This window comes from Pteropus medius, unplaced genomic scaffold, assembly GCF_902729225.1.
Source record: "Pteropus medius unplaced genomic scaffold, Ma_sr-lr_union100, whole genome shotgun sequence".
In the NCBI taxonomy this organism is placed as follows: Eukaryota; Metazoa; Chordata; class Mammalia; order Chiroptera; family Pteropodidae; genus Pteropus; species Pteropus medius.
The window spans coordinates 1,779,488-1,797,772 of record NW_024349125.1 but is presented as its reverse complement, the minus strand read 5'-3'; the positions used below and the strand labels follow the sequence as shown (position 1 = coordinate 1,797,772).

The window sequence follows — 18,285 nt, the reverse complement described above, 5'->3', positions numbered from 1 at the left end:
AAGCAACATGGCTGGTGCGTCTCTTCCTTGTTCAACCACTCTGCGAACACACAACATATAACAAGAAACTGAGGTAATTGTTATTCTGACAGGTTCTTCACTTTAGTTTTTTAATGGCAGCAAGCCATGGGCCTGCCTGTCAACTCATCTAACCCTATTTTTTCTGATTTTCAGTGTTCTTCTCTCACTCCTACAACTCTTGTGCAGTTAACTTGGGCTCCCCAAGGAGTCTCCCATGCAGCTTGTGAGATGAGCCCTAGTGTGAGAGTTTTCCATTGCATGCTGGAAGGAATTATTCAGTCTGGAAATAATGAAATTATAAGCATCAGAATTTCTGACTGGCACATTTAGAACGTGGCCAAGGTGCAAGACTGTGCATGTTGAATAAGCACAGCTGCATTTATTTTAGTGATTACACATCCAGATAACTGCGGAGCATGTTTATAAATACACATAGATTTTCCTTCCATCTTGGGTAATGGAAGACACAAAATCACCTCTCCTCATTTGAATGTGTGCATAATGGAAGCTATCTTTACCCTTGAGTCACCATGTAGTGAATATGGTTTTCAGGACTCCATGAAGCCTCCATGTTCACCCATTCTCCATTTGCTGCCATATGTCCAAAATTCTATCACTAGAGCTTTATCAAAGATAAAGGCTTTCATCCCTGTTAAAATATAGTTACTTAATTTTAAATTGTTTTAGATATTTGCATTATGATGTACATAGGATATCAAGTTATAAGAGCTCGAAAAGCCATTGGTTATAAAGTCCTTGGCACTTGGTTTGGGTGTATTGGAAAGGGAGGAGTGAAGATGCAACTTAGAGAAAAAGGCCAAGAAAGGAGCAGGCTGGGAGCGCAAAGAGAATCTGCATTTTCAAGAAATTTTGGTCTACGGCCATGCTACCCTGAACAAGCCCGATCCCATCTGATCTCGGAAGCTAAGCAGGGTCGGGCCTGATGGGAGACCACCTAGGAAGACCAGGTGCTGTAGGTGTAAAAAATTAAAAAGTAAGAGATTGTAAGCTGACAAGGTCCTTGCAATCTGTGAGGTCAACCAAGGGTTGCTTCGCCTAAAAAAATAAATAAATAAATTTTGCCTAGGGCCTCTCTTCTGTGGTTGTTTTCTGATTTCTGAAACTATTCCAATAAATGATTGATTCTTATATCTGACATGGGTATATTTATGGGTGTGGCTTTCAGGTAGATGACTTGATCTACATTTTCAGTGTTATAACTCTGGAAACCAAGTAGAAAGCTAGAAAGAAAACACACAGACTTTAGCAGAAAAGATGCCCAAGCCATGTAAAGAAGAGGATAAGGAAAGCGAATCATGAGGATAGTAGGGAGGGTGGAGTTGACAGCTTCCTGGGGGCCTGGGCCAGGTCTCTTGGCAGGAGAGTTCGGGGGCTCAGGCACAACATGGCAGAAAGAGCCTTCAAGAGAATGACAGAGGAATCAGGACAAAACTCGAAAGCAAAATATCTAGAACTAGACTGTTTTAGAGGGGAAATAATAGAGAATTTGGAAGGAAAGGATGATGATAACATGCTTTTAAAAAATCTTATTAATGGAAGGATTCTCTCCACTACCCAAACCCCTGAATTGTGTTTGGCACCCAGACTCAAATCTGCTAGCAACATCAACACTTATTACTTCATAAAAATCATCATTCTTAAATTTTCTGAGATCAGTCCCATTGTTGGAGGGGTCACTGTTTGGAGTTAGGAACTCTCAATCCCTGTGTCCATACAGATGTCCTCTTCCATATGGTGTATTAAGCTTTTCATATACAAATCAAAAAGGTAGGAACTCTTCTTCCTTGTCCCTTCCTGTGACCTTACTTGTTGTCCTGAGTTTCCTTTGTTGTTTAGTAGCTTAATGATTCATCTTATCACTTGAGCCAGGAATCTGAGAAAATTCTGTTACTTATCTATTTCTGGATAACAAATTACTCAAAAACTCAACAGCCTAAAAGATTAAAGAATAAACATTTATTATTTCACACAGTTTCTGAGGGTCAAGAATCCAGGAGCAGCTGAACTGGGTGGTTCTGGCTCAGGATCTCTTACAAGGTTGCATTCTGCCAGGGCTACAGGCATCTCAAGGCTTGAATGAGGCTGGAATATCCTCTGCCATACTCACAGGTGTGGTTGTTGATAGGCCTCAGGTCATCACTGACTGGGCTGAAGGTCTCAGTTTCTACCCCACGGGCCCCTCCATAGGCTGCCAGAGTGTCCTCATGACGTGGAAGCTGGATTTTCCCCAGAGCAAGTGATAAGAGAGAGAGATGGAAAACCCCTAAAATGGATGCCACAGGTTTTTAAACAATCTAATCTCAGAAGTGATACCTGCCATCTCCTATTGGTCACACAGACGAAACCTGGTACAGCATGCAAGGAGACTACACAGGGTGTAAATATCAGGAAGCAGAGATGTGGAGGCTGATGGAGGAAGCCTTGAGGTTTGCATATACCTAAGGTCACAGATGGAATGCATATTAATATCCTATCATGGCCTCCGATCCAACCTTATAGGGAGGAGAGCAAACCTCTTGGCAAGCCAGTCTTTTGGGGAGGATTTGTTTCCTGTGCAGGGAAGAGAAGACCTGTAACACCAGAGTCGCCCTGGGGAAATGAGGTGCTGAGCACAACAGGAAGAGAACATAGCTACTTTTAGACTTGGCCTAAGCACCTTAGGACTTAAGACCATAATATGGCATCAGCTCCCCTTTTGCATGAGATATCACAAATAGGTTTTTAACTCCACAAGTCTAAGATTGGAAGTGGCTTCCTAGAATTCTTGAACTGAGAAAAATTGTAGGGTCCATTCTGCTTTAGTGGAAAAGCAAGCCTTGAGTCTCAAGGTCTGCCATTATCAGAGTTATGCCTGCCATTTGGCCACCGGAAATATATCCTGTTTCCACCAACAGTACTCATTTTTTGGGGGTGGGGGGAACCCTTTGCTAAGATGAGCTTTTTAGGAAAAAAAAAATACTAGGTAGAATTTTCAGAACTAGGCATACTCAACCCAACCTGCCTGAGCTATTTAAGCTGTTACAGCACCCCTTCCACCACATACCCACTACCAGCCGCACTAAGGGGAGGAGGCAGCTCTGGAAGCCTTCCTCATTAGGTTCTTAAACAGCCTGAACTGGACAGTTAACTGAGGTTGAGTTGGTTAACCAAGGACGTGAGGGAACCAAGTTGGGAGCTCATATCTTGTTGAGACTGATGGGAGATTCTGGGTCTACCATGAAATTTGTCTTTGTTCTTGGACCTATAAAGTTGGAATACAGAATTATAAATTTGTGGACCAGAACAGACAATAGAGGTCACCAACTTGTACTCTAATCCCATTTTACATGTGACTCAGAAAGGTCGAGGGACTTTTCCACGGTCGTTTAATAAGTTGGTAACCCAGGCAAGACTGGTCTTCTGAATTTCTGATCTTGTTTCCCTGTCCCATGTCGAACCTGCGAGTTATGTACCCTTGTGGGAAGGTAGGCTGCACCTGCCTGTCTGCCCTAAGGTCCATTTTCTGCTCTTATTGTGTTTATCTCTGAATGACCACGCACCTCATTACCCGGGCTCTTTGTCTTCTGTTTCCTGCTAGGTTTGACCAATGCAGGGCACTGATAGAAAAATTTGAGAGCAGGAGTTGGTGAGAAACAACTCTCCCCTCCCTGCTTCCTTTGGCATCTCCAGCAGTGACTGAGCCTCCTTTGGTCCCAGTACCCATCGGACAGTCCCCACTGTGACTCCAAATTCTGTCAGATGACCCAGTAACACCCAGTAACAGTTTCTCTAACCCGAGGATTCACAGCTACTTACTGCTGTAGTTAATCTTTGGGTTGCCTTACTGTCCTTTGTTTGGCTTCTCAGCTATTCTGTCACTTCTATAACCAATTCCCTATATCAAATTAACTCCGTTTGTTATGACTTAGGCTGCTTTCTCTTTTCTTCACTGGCCCCTGACTGATAGTAAAGGATTATCTGTTCTCGTACATTGTAGGAACACAATAAACATTCGATCATAGTGATGTTAATCAAGCTGATTGAAACTACATCATATTTGTCATAATTCCTGAAGAGAAAAAAGTGGAAACATTTTTTTTTTAAGACACTTTCCCAACAGTCAGTCACGTATAGGCGGGTTTGTAGTTTTTAATTGTAGCAGCATGAGCCCTAATGTCATGCCATTGGTTTCTTCCACTTGCTTTAGTAACTGCTACACTTGGCCTTTCCATCACAAGCCTTGTTGTTGTGACCTATAGTCCTCTTTATATGCCAACCCCTGTTCTTGGCCTCCACACAAGGATTCCCACAAGGGCTCCATTTGAGATGGCGGTTTCTAAGATTGGGGTATCTGCCCATCAGCACTGGATTTGAGACCACCAGCTTGTTTTTTCAAGCATTAATATCTCAGTGATCTCCAAACATATTTTCTGTTCCAGAATATTTTCTAAAAGTTTTGCGAGAACATCTCTACAGCCTTTTTCTTTTAAAGGCATAAGAGCTTAAGGGGAGGGGCAAGGATAATATAAATTTTAACTTGGCAGACTAGTATTTAAAACTTTATCCAAAAATATTTTCCCTTAAAAAAAAAACAACAACTCTTTTTACATATTTAAGAAATTCATTTGGGCGAAATTGTGACTCACCCAGCCCTTGGCGGTTTCAGTTCAAAATGCTTCGAAACAAGTCAACTACAAAGCCTCAAATGTTTTCTCTTTGAAAGCTCAACTTAACCTTCTCTACCGTAGTGTTGAGAAAAGTGACAACTTATTTTAAAGATTCTCCCCCTTTGTTTCTTTGTCTTTCTTCTGCAGGCCATGTGTTTATACTATGGGATCACCCATAAACAACAGGGCCCTTTTTCCATGCCAGGAGCCACCCGTTGCCATGTCAACATGGCAGGCTACAGTTCGAGCAGCTGCATCTTTTGTTGTTTTAATGAGTGGGGAAAATTCTGCCAAGCCAACACAGCTTCAGGAAGGTACTGTACATGTGTTCTGTGCTTCTTTATGTATTGCACACATGCTGGACCCAGGAACCCAATCCACAGTGGTTTTTGCAACTTTAAAGAGCTCCTTTATTAGTTGGATTGGAATGAACATACTATAAAACATCCTGCCAGAGAAAACGGGGGGCGGGGATGGGGAGGGGCATTTGGGAGCCTGGGCATGTGGGGCTCTTCATGCCAGAGTTATCAGTTCCTAGATTATTTCAGCAATTGCTTTGACCTGGTGGTTTGTGGGCCATAAGCAGGTGGGTGGTCTTGGTCGAAGATGCTTTGAGCAGGCAAATGTGTCATGGAAACACCATTACGCTTGAGTTGTCTGTGGTTAGGTCATGGAGCCAGCACAAGGTTATTCATTATGCTGAGCGATAGTGCTCCTGTTGGCCGGCCCGCAGGAGTTATCCTGGTAAAGAATCTATTCGACACACTTTGCCCATGGAGTTCTGAACCAAAGGTTTATAAGAAAGATGGAAGGCAAGTTCTAAACTATTTGCTAATTGCAATAATTAACTCTTTCAGTTGAGAGCCTGAGCATGGTGATGCCAGGTAAAATTTTTATAATTGTAATATTTCTTCATTTAAAATGTGTCTCCTGCCACATACTTATGGAAACTTGAGAAAATTAAAAGTAATAAAATTAAATAATTTTAGGGAAAATGGTGCTAACATTTTCTTGCATTTCCTTCCAGTATTTAAGCTCTGTGCCTATAGTATGTATTATCATTTCAAAATTATTGTCATAGCATGTAACAGTTTTTTCACTTATGGTATATCTTGAATGTTTTTCAAGTCATTAAGTATTTTTCAAAACTCTGATTTTAATGTCTGCATAATATTTTGGTGTTTGACTATATCAGATTTTACTTAAGATTTTTATATTATTAGACATTTTTTATCATTTCCAGGGTTTTTTTTCTATTATAAATAAAGTTGCATTAAATTCCTGAGGAGACATTTTATATAAAATTAGAATTATTGAGTTAAAAGTGTTGAGCATGTGTAAGGCTGTTGGTACATAGCCCTAGTTGTTTTCCAGAAATTGGTACAATTGTATTATTGTACCAATAATACAATTTACATACATACATCAGTAGTTATGAGGGTCCCTGTTTCCTGGGAACTGCATGCATCTGATAGACAAGAGAAGATCTCTTTTAATTTGGATTACTTCAATTATCAGTGAGGTTTTACATGTCTTTATATGTTTCTTAACCATTTTCATTTCCTATCTGTTCATTTTCTTTGCCCAATTAGGCTTTAGTGAGATTTCCAGAAGTTTGTTTTGTCTTTTAATTTGATCAGCTTTGTAAAAAATAAAGATGTTAATCTCATATTCGTGAAGAGTTATTTTTCCTAGTTTTTAGTATGCCTTTTAATTTTATGTAATGTTTCTGATTTACAGGAGATTTTTATTTTTATGTGAAATCTGTCAAATTACTCTTTGAAAATCTTTCTTTGATCTAAGAGTCACCTGTTTTGTTCTAATATAATTTATTTAATTTAAATTTTTTTTGTTTTCTTGTCAGGATTGTGAAATGAAGACTAAACATTTTTTTCCCAAATAGCTAACCGGTTACTCCAAGATCATTTATTGAATCTTTTCTGATTTGTGATATATCCTTTTCATAAACTAGATTTATACTTGTTCTGGAGTCTTGAATGAGTATTTACTTGATTCTCAAAGTAGAAACAAAACAATACATTTAAGAATTTTTTTTTAAAAATAGGTCTCATTTATATGGTTCACTTAAAAATGAACAAAAGACAAAAATAAAGTCTTCTTTTAATTCCTAATTTCCAGCTACCAAGTAACCGTTCCCCAAGGTAGCAAAGGTCACCAGTTTCCTTTGCATAATAGATTTTTTTCATTTGTATAATAGATTTTTTTCTCTTGTCGCATAGGTCATAGCATGTGGTACATATTTTTTGATTGTGCTTCCTCCTTTAGAATAAATTTATCTTGTAGATAATTTTATTTCTAAACATAAAGAGCTTCCTCATTATTTTTATGACTTTGGAGTATTTCATAAGTGGATATTTTGTAATTTAGTGAACCAAAAGCTCGTGACTTCACTCTATATCAAATAAGGAACTTAATGAGCATTTACTTGTATCATCGTTCTTCACTCACATTCCTCAGTTTTAATTAGTACAGTTTGGGGTTTAGGACTCATATTATCTCTATATTTTGTTTTTGTATTTTACATTTTCTTCTAGGAATAATAATTATTGTTTTACATTTTCATCTAGTTTCAAATCATATTTACAATAAGTATTTAGACTGTCTTTATTCTTGAACCTTTAAGTTTGGAATTAGTCATTAAGTTTGGTATATTTTATGAGCCCTCCCGTATTTATGTTGGCTTTTCTCGTATTCATTTGCGAACAATCTTTGGCTAGGTATAAAATTCTTGGGACTTCTTTTTTCTCTTAAACATACAACTATAAACACTTTATTATCATTCCTTAGTATTTCTGAGGAGAAATCCGATATCAATTTCTTAAAAATTCTTTGAAAGCCTCTAGGCTCATAGAATATTTTTTTTAATTTACATAATCCCCAACGTTCTATAACAAAGGTGCTTGTGGGTACCTTTATTTTTAATCAACTTTATTAAAATATAATTTACATATAATAAAATGCGTAGTTTAAGTCTTGTTCAGTGAGTTTTGACAAATACATACACTTATGTAATTATTCAGCACCCCTAACGAAGATGTAGAACATTTCCATTACCCTAAGACTCCTCTTGTGCCTTTGCCATCTCTCCTTACATCCTGCCTCCCTAACCCCACTCCAGTCAAGCACCAATCTGATTTCCATATTAATAGATTAGTTTCGTCTCTCCCAAGAATTCACATAAATGGAGTCATTTCACATGTACTCTTTGGTGTCTAGCTTCTTTTGCTCAGCATAATGTTTATGCGATTCGTCCATTCTATTGTGGGTGTCAGTAGTTCATTATTTTTTTTTAAACTGGTAAACAGTAGTCCATTATATGAATAATCCACAGTTTCTCTTCTCACCTGTTTATGGATATTTGAATTGTTTTTAGTCATTATGAAAAGTAATGCTGTGAACATTCATGTATAAGTCTTTTTATAGATATAGATTTTCATTTCTCCTTGGTAAATACCTAAGAGTGAAATTGGTGGATCAGATAAGTACATGTTTAACTTTGTAAGTATCTGCCAATCTATTTCCAAAGTGGTTTTATCATTTTATATACCACCAGCAATAGATAAGAGTCCCGTAGCTGTGCATCCTTGCAAACACTGATGTCAGTCCTTTTAATTTTAGCCTTCCAACTGGGTGTGAAATACTATCTTGTTGTGGTTTTAATTTGCATGTTTCTGATGACTAATAATGGTGAGCAACTTTTCATACTTATTGTACATTTTACATCTTTCTTTGAAAAGCATCTCTTCAAGTCATTTACCCATTTACTTAATGTGGGTTTTTGTTGTTGTTTTATAATTAGGTGGTAAGAATACTTTGTAAATTGTAGATACAAGCCTTTTATCAGATATATGTATTGCAAATACATTCTCCCAGTCCGTGTAGCTTGCCCTTTCATTTTTTTATTTGTACTCTATACTGGTGAATATAGAGACATTTTGTTCTTTAATAATTCCATTATAGATTTAAACTGTTATTTAAGTTTCCTTGTAGTCCTTCCTTATCTTTTTTATTTGTTATTTTGTTGTCTTTTGAACTCACTCTGTTATACTGTTTCAGCTTGTTGTCTTCTCATGGCTTTTTACTATTTTTTTTTTCATAGAACTTATATCTTCTTGCATCATAATGGGAATGCCAGTTTCCTAAATTGGTTTTGGTTTCTGTAGTAAACTGATTTCCAAGGTTTGTTCTTACTCCGAGTCCTTAGAACAATTTTTTCTTTTACCTTTATTCTGCTGTATTTTTTCCCATAGTGCTCATGGCTTTCCTCTCTGGTGTGTACCAAGGTCTATGAATTTTCTTTTGTTCTCTTCACTGTCCACATGTGTTCCGCCTGAAACCTCCTTTCTGTTCAACAGATGAGAAGTTACTGATGCACACAGCTCCTTTATCCAGACTCTGATGTCTTGTTGGCAACTGTCTAGTGAAGTTCTGCTGGACTCAGGATCTTTTTCTACCTTCCCTCCTTGGTTCCCTGACATGCTGAATTGATTGAGTCCTTGAAACACTGCAATCTCAGGCAGGCACTGATACCTGCACTCATCCTGCCTCCATTTCTGCCTATAGAGGTTTAATTGTGATAACTACACTACCTCCCATGATACTGTGTGGCTCTCCCTACCCTGACCCACCTTACCAAGCCTCCATACTTTTTCATTTATAATTTGTTCCTGCAGTTCAGATGTAAAGGCCTGTATTTGGTAGTGTTTCTCAAACTTGAGCATTATTTTTCTTTTTAGAGGGATAAAAAATAATTTACAGTCCACGAAGTTTCCAAGCTTCCTTTGAGATTGTCATGCCCCTGAGCCCTGCGATAATCTTGTTGTCCACCACTTTTCTTCCATATGCTGGAAAGCTTTTGCTTACACATCATGCCGTGATATCATTTAGCCTGTACTTATCACAAGCATCATCCTTATGTTCTTTTCTCATTACCTCTCAATAATTAAAGCAGTGCTGTATATCCTCGTGCAATCATATACAGTAATGCATATGCAAACTCTGAAATTGTTTGGCAGTGCTCCGTTATATCTGGATAATCAGCCCACTGTCCAAATCCAGCTCACTGCCTGTTTTTGGAAATAAAGTTTTATTGGAACACAGCCCTTGTCTATGGCTGCTTTGATGCTGCAATGGCAGAATTGAACAGTTGAAACCAAGACTGTATGGCTCACGAAACCTAACTAGACCTTTTTTTTACTAACCAGACTTTTGCAGAAAAAGTCTTCTGACCCCTTTAATATCTGTCTGTCTGTTGTACTCTTATCTATTTAAAGATTATCATCAAAAATTAAAATAAGAATTAACTTAAAAATTTTCATGGATAATTTTCACACCTCCAGGAATATATCTATGGACTTTTTTTTTTAGAATTAGCTATTTAGGACAGAGTTATAATAAAATACATGCTAATTGGGATTTGCTTATATTCGTACCACTTACACTGTATATGGTATTTCAGAGCAGACTTTACCAATTCAAACTGAAGGAGGCTTGACAAGGTGCAAGAATTCTATGCCTAATACTGCAGTTCACCCTTGCAGCCCACAGTTGGGTTTATCAGAGGACAACCAGGAAAGACAAACAAAGCTCTTTGCCTGATTCAAAATCACTGTTCTAAGGGAGGAATAATGCCTCTGTACTCCTTAGAAAAAATGGCACGTAGATACAAGATGATATTACTTCCTTTCTAAGTCATGTTTTGTAGATTGGAGGATTGGTCTCATAGGACCTCCACTCTTGTGCACAGTGTCCTTTAAAACGATGAGCTATCCTTGAAAATATGAGCACCTCACCCTCAAGTCACAGTTTCCATCACAGTGCCACATCAACCTGATTAGCACATTTGCCAGGCACCAGCTGATTTCCTGAAAGAAGCAAAGCACCTGGGAGCAGCATAATGTAATGAGAAAGATAACAGCAACAGAAATAACAGCAGCCCTTGGTCTGGGGAGTGAAATCAGAAGGCGGACCTCTGAGTCCTTGCTACATGAGGGAGATAATTCCTCCTGGCTGTTTTTAAAAAGAAGGCAAATGGTTTAGACTATAGCCTGATGACCATCATAAGAATTTTATTAGCTGAGAAGTCACTATCCTTTTTTCAGGAGGGCTAAGTCAAGGCCCTAGATTTAGATTGACTTGTTTGGCTCCTTCATTATTTAACTTCCTCAGCATAACGTCATCTGGACAGACAGAAATGTTAGTCTGTTTGTTATTGTCAGCCTGTATTCGCTGCCAGAATGTAGCTAAGCTATTAAGCACACAGACCCAGTGCCCAGTACAGTGCTTTGTATGAAATAGGTGCTTAATAGTTATTTGCTGAATAAATGTGTTCTGCGTAATCAAATAGAAGTAACATGTTCACGGGAGAAGCATTTAAAACCACTACTAATAGTGACAAAAAAGATTTCAGGGGCCTTTTTATTTTTTTTATTTATTTATTTTTTTAGCTATGCTTCTGATTAGAGTTTAGATGTTTTCTCTAGGCTCAATAGATTTTTAAGAGAAAGATTGGTATAATACATTCTTATTTTCCCATTTCTTAATTTTTTGTTTAGTTTTATTTTTGCAGTCTAATTTAGTGTACAACAATATTCCACTTATATTTTTCATTAGAAGCCTCAAGTAAATGAACAGGACTAATTTAAGCTTTTTCTAAATGTACGAGAAAAAGCACATGAACAAGTATAAGGTGTTAAAAACTGTATGTGCCCTCACATAGGATCTGATTTCATTTTTCTATGTAAGAGTAAGAGACTGTAGACATTACTTCATCCTGGGCAAAATGCTACTTTCTGGCCTGCCCAATAGACCAGCTCTCTGACAGTCTCTTTCGACTTTGTGTGGGAAATTCTAGGGAAAAGCCAAGATTTCAGGGTCCAGACCCTCCTGTGTGCAATTGAAAGCCAACTTTTCTTCCCTCTTGATGGCTCAAAATGAGCAATACTATTTAGACTGCTCCCACAGTACGCAACCAGGAATTACGTATAAGGAAATAGTAAATTAAAGACATTTAGGAATGGTTATGATTAAGTGTTTTTACCACAGAGAATGCAAAGTAGAGAAAGCTCCTTGTTTCTAGAACTGAGGAAACTTTATTCTGGGCTAGAGCACATGTGTTTCAAGGGGTAGGAGTACAGAGTGAACGCATTTCTCTTCAGAAAGCTACTGGTGATTGAGGACTGTGTTCTGCTCTGTTACATCTCTCATAAAGGCTACATAATGCTTTGCACTTTCTAAATTTTTGTCAGTTCATTCTTTTGTTTGTGATTTGCTTTTGACTAGTTCTTGCTTGCCTTCCTGGTTCTGTACTTACCATATTTGGCATACGGGGAAGTCATCATGATTTCTTTTGGACAGTGATAATTCTGGCAGGCATGTCTATACCAATTCTTGTTGTTGTGGGGTTTTGTCTTAGGCTTGACATTCATGAATTTTTTTCATGTGGATAAAGTACTAACGTACCTGTGACCATCTGAAGCAGTATGATTTGGTGTCCAGTTTGCTGATCCATTTTGTACTTAAGTTTAAGGGGAACTAGATTGTCTGTGTCATAGGTCAGAATGGCGGCGGAAGAACAAGCATGGTGGTGGTGCGATGTATTATTATTCCTTTAGGTGTTCAGCAGCCTCTAGGGAAAACCTCAAAACCTAAGGCGGCGCTTGTGTCCTCAGTTCAGTAGGTGGCGCTCTTTTACCTGGTTTACAAAAACGATCTTGAAGGTCATTTTCTCTTGAGTCTCCTGTGCCAGCTTAGGCAGTACCATGTTGCAGAGAAGGAAACTCAAAGCCTTGCCGGATGGCATCAGTGCTTGAGAAGCGGTGGCATGACCTGGCACACGGCCCTTGTTAGGCAGTGCTGGTGCATACCAGCCCAGGGCGTTCTTACTGTCTTCTTTGTTATAGTGCCAGTTCCCGCCCTTGAGCAACAATGGAGAAGAACTAACGAAAGACAGTCACGCCATAGGTATTCAAGAGGGTGACACTAGCTCATAAAACCAGAATGTGTAGGTTTGGCATCTAAAAAGTGGTGAAAGAAAAAGAGCTGAAGTTTGCTGAAAGACCCAAGCACTGGAGAAGGAAACCAAGAAAGGAAGAGCAACCAAAACTGGAAGCAAAGATTTTCCTCCTTTTTATGTATCTATTAGATGTATTATAATGAATATACAAAACATGCATAATATATACATCATATGTAGTATCTCTATGCACTTATAAATACACGTATTCTTATATATACATATTGCTAAGCATCTTTAATTTGTGATTCAGAGATGTTCCAAAATAATGAAATGGCTTGATGTATGGATTAGTTTGGGCAGGAAGTTCCGAAACTAAGAATAGCGGCTATTCTTGAGGTGGGAAAGTAGCAGGGGCTATAGTAGAACTGAGTAGAGAAATTTAGTAAGTAAATAAAAGCATCTATTAAATTGGTGTTTCCGAATGCTTCATGCTATTTGTCTAACCTACAGTGGAAAAGTTTAAAAGATAAAGTAGATGCTTTTAATAGGAAGAGTCAAAATGCATGTTTTAATTTTCATGGAAAATAATAACTCTTTAAATACAAGAAATGCTGCGAGATGCTTAACTTTGAGAAGATAAGTCATCTGCTTGTACCTCCGTGGAGCAGTGTGTTGTGGCTGTGTCTTTGGTGTGTGCTGAATGAGTTTATCCAAGACTGCCCTATGAATAGGACAATGACTTTACATAAATTTTGTATTTAATTTACTATTGGGCATGATTGATGTGTAAGAGTGACTACAGTATCTTGATATTGTTCTGATAATTTTTTTCTTTTTATAAAAATGATTCTCTCAAATAATTAGCAAAGTTTTTCACAAGTTTACATAAAAAAATTCCCTCCCTCTATGAACTGACGGCTCGATCATGATCTTCCTTTTTTCCTCTTCACTCTTCCTCCCTTAGAAGGTAAGATCTTCAAAATGATACATAGGACAGTTTTTTAGAGTAGTAAGTGAAGAAAATAATTATGGTAATGGTTTTAAGACTCTAGTTATAAATATTTTCAAAACTAAATTTGAGACTGCCTCCTAGGATTTGAAAAGTGACTCATTTCAAATATTTATTATACCTATAAAAATCACAATCTTTAAGGGAAATTTCAATCCTGTTTCAGAGGTGAAAATGTCTGTTTGGATCTTATAGCAGCTGCTAGTGTATATCTGATATATTTGTCTTACTAGTGAGATAATTGAAATCTAAGAATTTTGCTCCTAAATAAGTTTCAGTTTGAGAAGGTGGCGTAGAGGTGTCTGGGAACTTTCTGAGTAGGTCCAAATGGGAGGTGAGCTGAGTGGTGTTCACGCCTGCGCCGTTAGGGAGTACCACTTCCTCTGGGCCTCTTCCTATTACCCCCTACTCCCTGTTCATCTTGCTAATGGATCCAGGCCTGGCCCTGAAATCATCCCGTGGTGTGATGGGCTTCTGGCCTCTGCAGAGGAAAAACTCTAGGTTAATTTAAGTATGGCATGTTCTTTGTTTTGCAGCTGGTGTAGTGAGGGAGTCTAGCGCAAGTGGATTGAATCAAAAAGGACAACGAAGACATTCACCGTCTATTGCACTGAGGATGGCTCATTTAAAGTAAACACCATTTAAATAGTCTCCAAATGGCCCATTCTATATGAAGTCATGCAGGATGCCCCCTTTTGGGCTGTCATTCTCCTTTAAATGGATCGCTTTGTGTGCACTGCATTTTAATGCCATTCAACCTTAAACCCCATATGTGGGCCTCATCAGGCCACAGGCTTCAGTGCACATGTGGCAGCCATACCTTCAACATTCTTCATCTCTGTTTCCAGAAAGTCAGCCCAAACAGGGGAGGTAGCTGTAAGGACAACAACAGTTAATAGTTCTTCAATACCTACTATGTGCCAGTTACTATGCTTAATGATTTCTATATATATTATCTAACTTCATTCTCACATAATCCTATGAGGTAGTTACTATGATGATTCTCTTGTTATCAATGAGAAAACTGATGCATCAAGAGATGAGGTAATGTGTCCAACCTGGTGAGTGTGGAAGAGGGACTTGAACCCCAGCATTCAGATTCCAGAAATGGAACTGAATCAACGGACATATTTAAAAGAAATATGTTCTCATCAAGTCTTTTTGCAAGGTAGGCTTATCCCAAACAACAAGTAATCCAGAAATTATTTCTCTTGCCTTTGGAATGTATACTCTGCATTCTGGGTCAGTAGTTCCACCTTGTTATTTGCCTTTTTTGCAGTCTCCTTTGAAAATGAGATCAGGTACTCCCTCAGCAGCTAGCTCCCTGTGGCAGTTGGCAGTCTTCATGCAAGATCGGACTCAGTGGAATAATCTATGAACAGACAACTTAAAAGAGACTTTTCTACCATATGAGGATACTAGACATGCCCTGGTAGTAATGAACTAGTAAAAGCCTCCCCAAAGCACTGGAAACATTCAGTTGTAGCCGTGGCTCCAGCATCCTCGCTAGGTTGGGCAAGAAGCCCAGGGCCAGACACCTTTGAGAAGCTTCTGCAAAGAGGGAAGTGGGTTCCTGGCTGGTTCTTATTTGGCCCACCCCATTGATCTGATCCTATTTGACTGTCATGTGGTATCCTAAAAGGCTTTTTTGCTTTAAAAGCTTGAAGTATGAAGCAGTTTATTCCAAATGAGTTCTACTAAGTAGAGGAACTTTAGGAATCTAAAATAATTAAAAATCTTGAGGGCCGTATAGGAGAAACATCATCTTGAACATTTAAACTATGGGTTTGGGTAATGTTTTCAATACATTTCCCAAAAACTCCTATTACCCCTTCCCCATTATTTAACTTCAGAGAAGACTATGAGGGAACAATAACAGTTTTTAAATACTTTTGCTGGATTTGACTCTGGTTCTGTTATCACTTTTACTGTCTCACTCCCAAACCTCAGATCATTTAAGGTTTCTGACTTTAAAAATATTGCTAATCTCATTCCTCTTCCTTGCCATATCCCTTCATAGCCTCCACTGCCCTCCCCACATCACCTTGAGGGTACAGACATTCTGATAAAGATGCTGGGACATGACGTAATTGGGCACTCTGGATTCTCCAGGACCTTGTATAGGCATCTAACAGATACCTCTTATTCCATTAGCAGTATTCTCGCTTGAAAGCAGTTTCAGTTCCTGCTGTTTCCATAAACCTCACCTTGTCCATGTGCTAGATAGATGGTATAAGAACCAGAGAGCACAAAATTTCTTTGAGCACAAAAATCAGCTCAAAAATTCAATACAGAATGTAGGGAGAAAGCTTATTGTGCATAGTGTTTCATTCTTTTTTCCCCCAGGTTTATTGAAGTATAAATTGACATATAACATTGTATAAGTTTAAGGTGTGCAATGTGATAATTTGATATAAGTATGTATTGTGAAATGGTTGTCACAATAAGGTTGGTTAACACATCTATCACCTTATGTAATTACATTTTTTTTGCGTGTGGTGAGAGCTTTGAAGATGTACCCCTTTAACAACCTTCAAATTTACAATTCACTATTGTTAACAGTTATAGTCACCTTGGTGTGTATTACATCCCCAGAACTTATTAATCTTATAATTAGAAGTTTCTATCCTTTGAACACCTTCACTCATTTCTCCTCAACTTCCTCCCAAACTCTTACCCCTGTCAGCCACCAGTCTTCTCTGTTTCTATGAGTTTGGTTTTTTTTAGATTCTTCATATAAATGAGGTCATACAGTATTGGTCTTTTCTGTCTTATTTCATTTAGCACAATGCGCTCAAGTTCTGTCCATGTTGGTACAAAAGGCAGGATTTCCTTTTTTATGGCTGAATAATATTCCATTATACGTGTGTGCATATATATATATATATATATATATATATATATATATATATATATATCTCACATTGTCTGTATTCATTCATTAGTCAGCAGACACTTAGGTTGTTTGCATGTCTTGGTCATTGAAAATAATGCTGTTATGAACATGAAAGTGCAGATATTTCTTTGAGTTAGTGATTTAATTTCCTTTGGATAAATACCCAGAAGTAGAATTGCTGGATCATCTGGTAGTTCCATTTTTAATATTTTGAGGAACTTGCATAAAGTTTTCCATAGTGGCTGCTTCAATAGTGTATGAGGGTTCCCTTTTCTCCATATCCTTGCCAACACTTGTTATCTCTTGTCTTTTTTGATGATAGCCATTTTAACAGGTATGAGGTGATGTCTCCTTGTCCTTTTATTTTGCATTTTTTGATATTGATGTTGAGTATTTTTCATATATTTGTTGGCTATTTGTGAAATCATCTTTGGAGAAATGTCTGTCCAAGGCATTTGCCCATTTTTAAATTGGGTTATTTGACTTTTTATTGTTGAGTTTATAGGAATTCTTTGTATATCCTGGATATTAACCCCTTATCACATCTATGATTTGCACATATTTTCTCCTATTCCATAGATTGCCTTTTCATTTTGCTGATGGTTTCTTTTGTTGTGCAGAAGCTTTAACAAGATGTAGTTACACTTATTAATTTTTGCTTTTGTTGCTTGTGCTTTTGGTGTCATATTAAAAAAATTATTGCCAGTGTTTTACTCTTAAAAGGGTTTCCTAGTAGGATAGTACCTACTCCTTATCTCCAAATTACCTCTTCCTTCTGAGTTATATTTTATCATTTTAATGGTATCTCAGAACCAAAAATGTTAGTCTTTTTCTGTTAAGATTACTTTTTAAGTAATTGATTTATTTTACTTGTATATTAAAAATGCACATATTTTAAAGAGTCAAATAGTTCTATTGGGTTTATTATACTTCCCAGAATAACAGTTCTCAGTACCTCCACTCTGTTTCTTCTGTTTCAGAAGTAGTCACTTTCACCTGGTTTAGCTGATTATTTGATTTTTATGACCGTGTCATTCAGTTGGATGCTTGATTGTTCAGGGCTGGTTTTCTCATTATGGCAGGTAAGGATTTAGTTCTCTTCCACACCCAAGCCCCAAGCCATCACACACATGCTCCCTTCTCCAAATCTCACCTTCCCAATATAATTAATATAACTTTTAATATTCTTCATTTATATGACTATATCTATGTTTGTTATTAAGAGCTGAGCCTTGTAGTAAAGTTTAGATTTCATCATTATTTCTGTACAACATGTAGTTCTTCATGAAGTTAATAATTGTCTTATTGTTTGTTTTCCTATTTGCTTGGTTTTCTGTGTATTTACCAACCCCAGACTCTTTGAAAGTTGTTTAAATTTTTCAGGATGCTCAGATTTATTGGATTTTCTCTTAATTTCTTCTTCCTGAAGCAGTCTGTTCCTAGGCCCTGTAATCTGCTTCAGCGGGCACAGGTTACCCTTTCTCCTGTGCACACAGCCGGCCTCCTGGGACAGCCCTTCTCTTTCAGTCTGATGGATTGCCAGTCTCCATCAGGTACCCTCTGTTTCTTTCTTGTATTGGCTTGTCTGTCTTCCTCTTTCTTGGTTTACATCTCCTTTTGGAGCATACTTTGCATATTCTAGTAGCTTCCAGAGAATAAGATGCATAAGAGATTATTTATTTGTTTGAAACTCTGCTTCTCTGAAAATATCTTT

At 37.7% G+C, this 18,285-nt stretch overlaps 1 protein-coding gene across 25 annotated transcripts in view; it reads left to right on the top strand.

Moving 5' to 3' along the window:
• The window catches only part of AOPEP (aminopeptidase O (putative)), a 333,589-nt gene that overhangs the window by 44,956 nt on the left and 270,348 nt on the right, over positions 1–18,285 (top strand). For all 25 annotated transcript variants that reach the window (XR_005656715.1, XR_005656716.1, XR_005656717.1 and 22 more), the window contains one exon: positions 4,836–5,002. Coding sequence is in view for 11 of the 25 variants with exons in the window: in XM_039880464.1 (XP_039736398.1) it covers positions 4,836–5,002 (167 nt within the window). In the remaining 14 variants the exon portion in view is untranslated. The remainder of the gene's footprint in view (positions 1–4,835; positions 5,003–18,285) is intronic.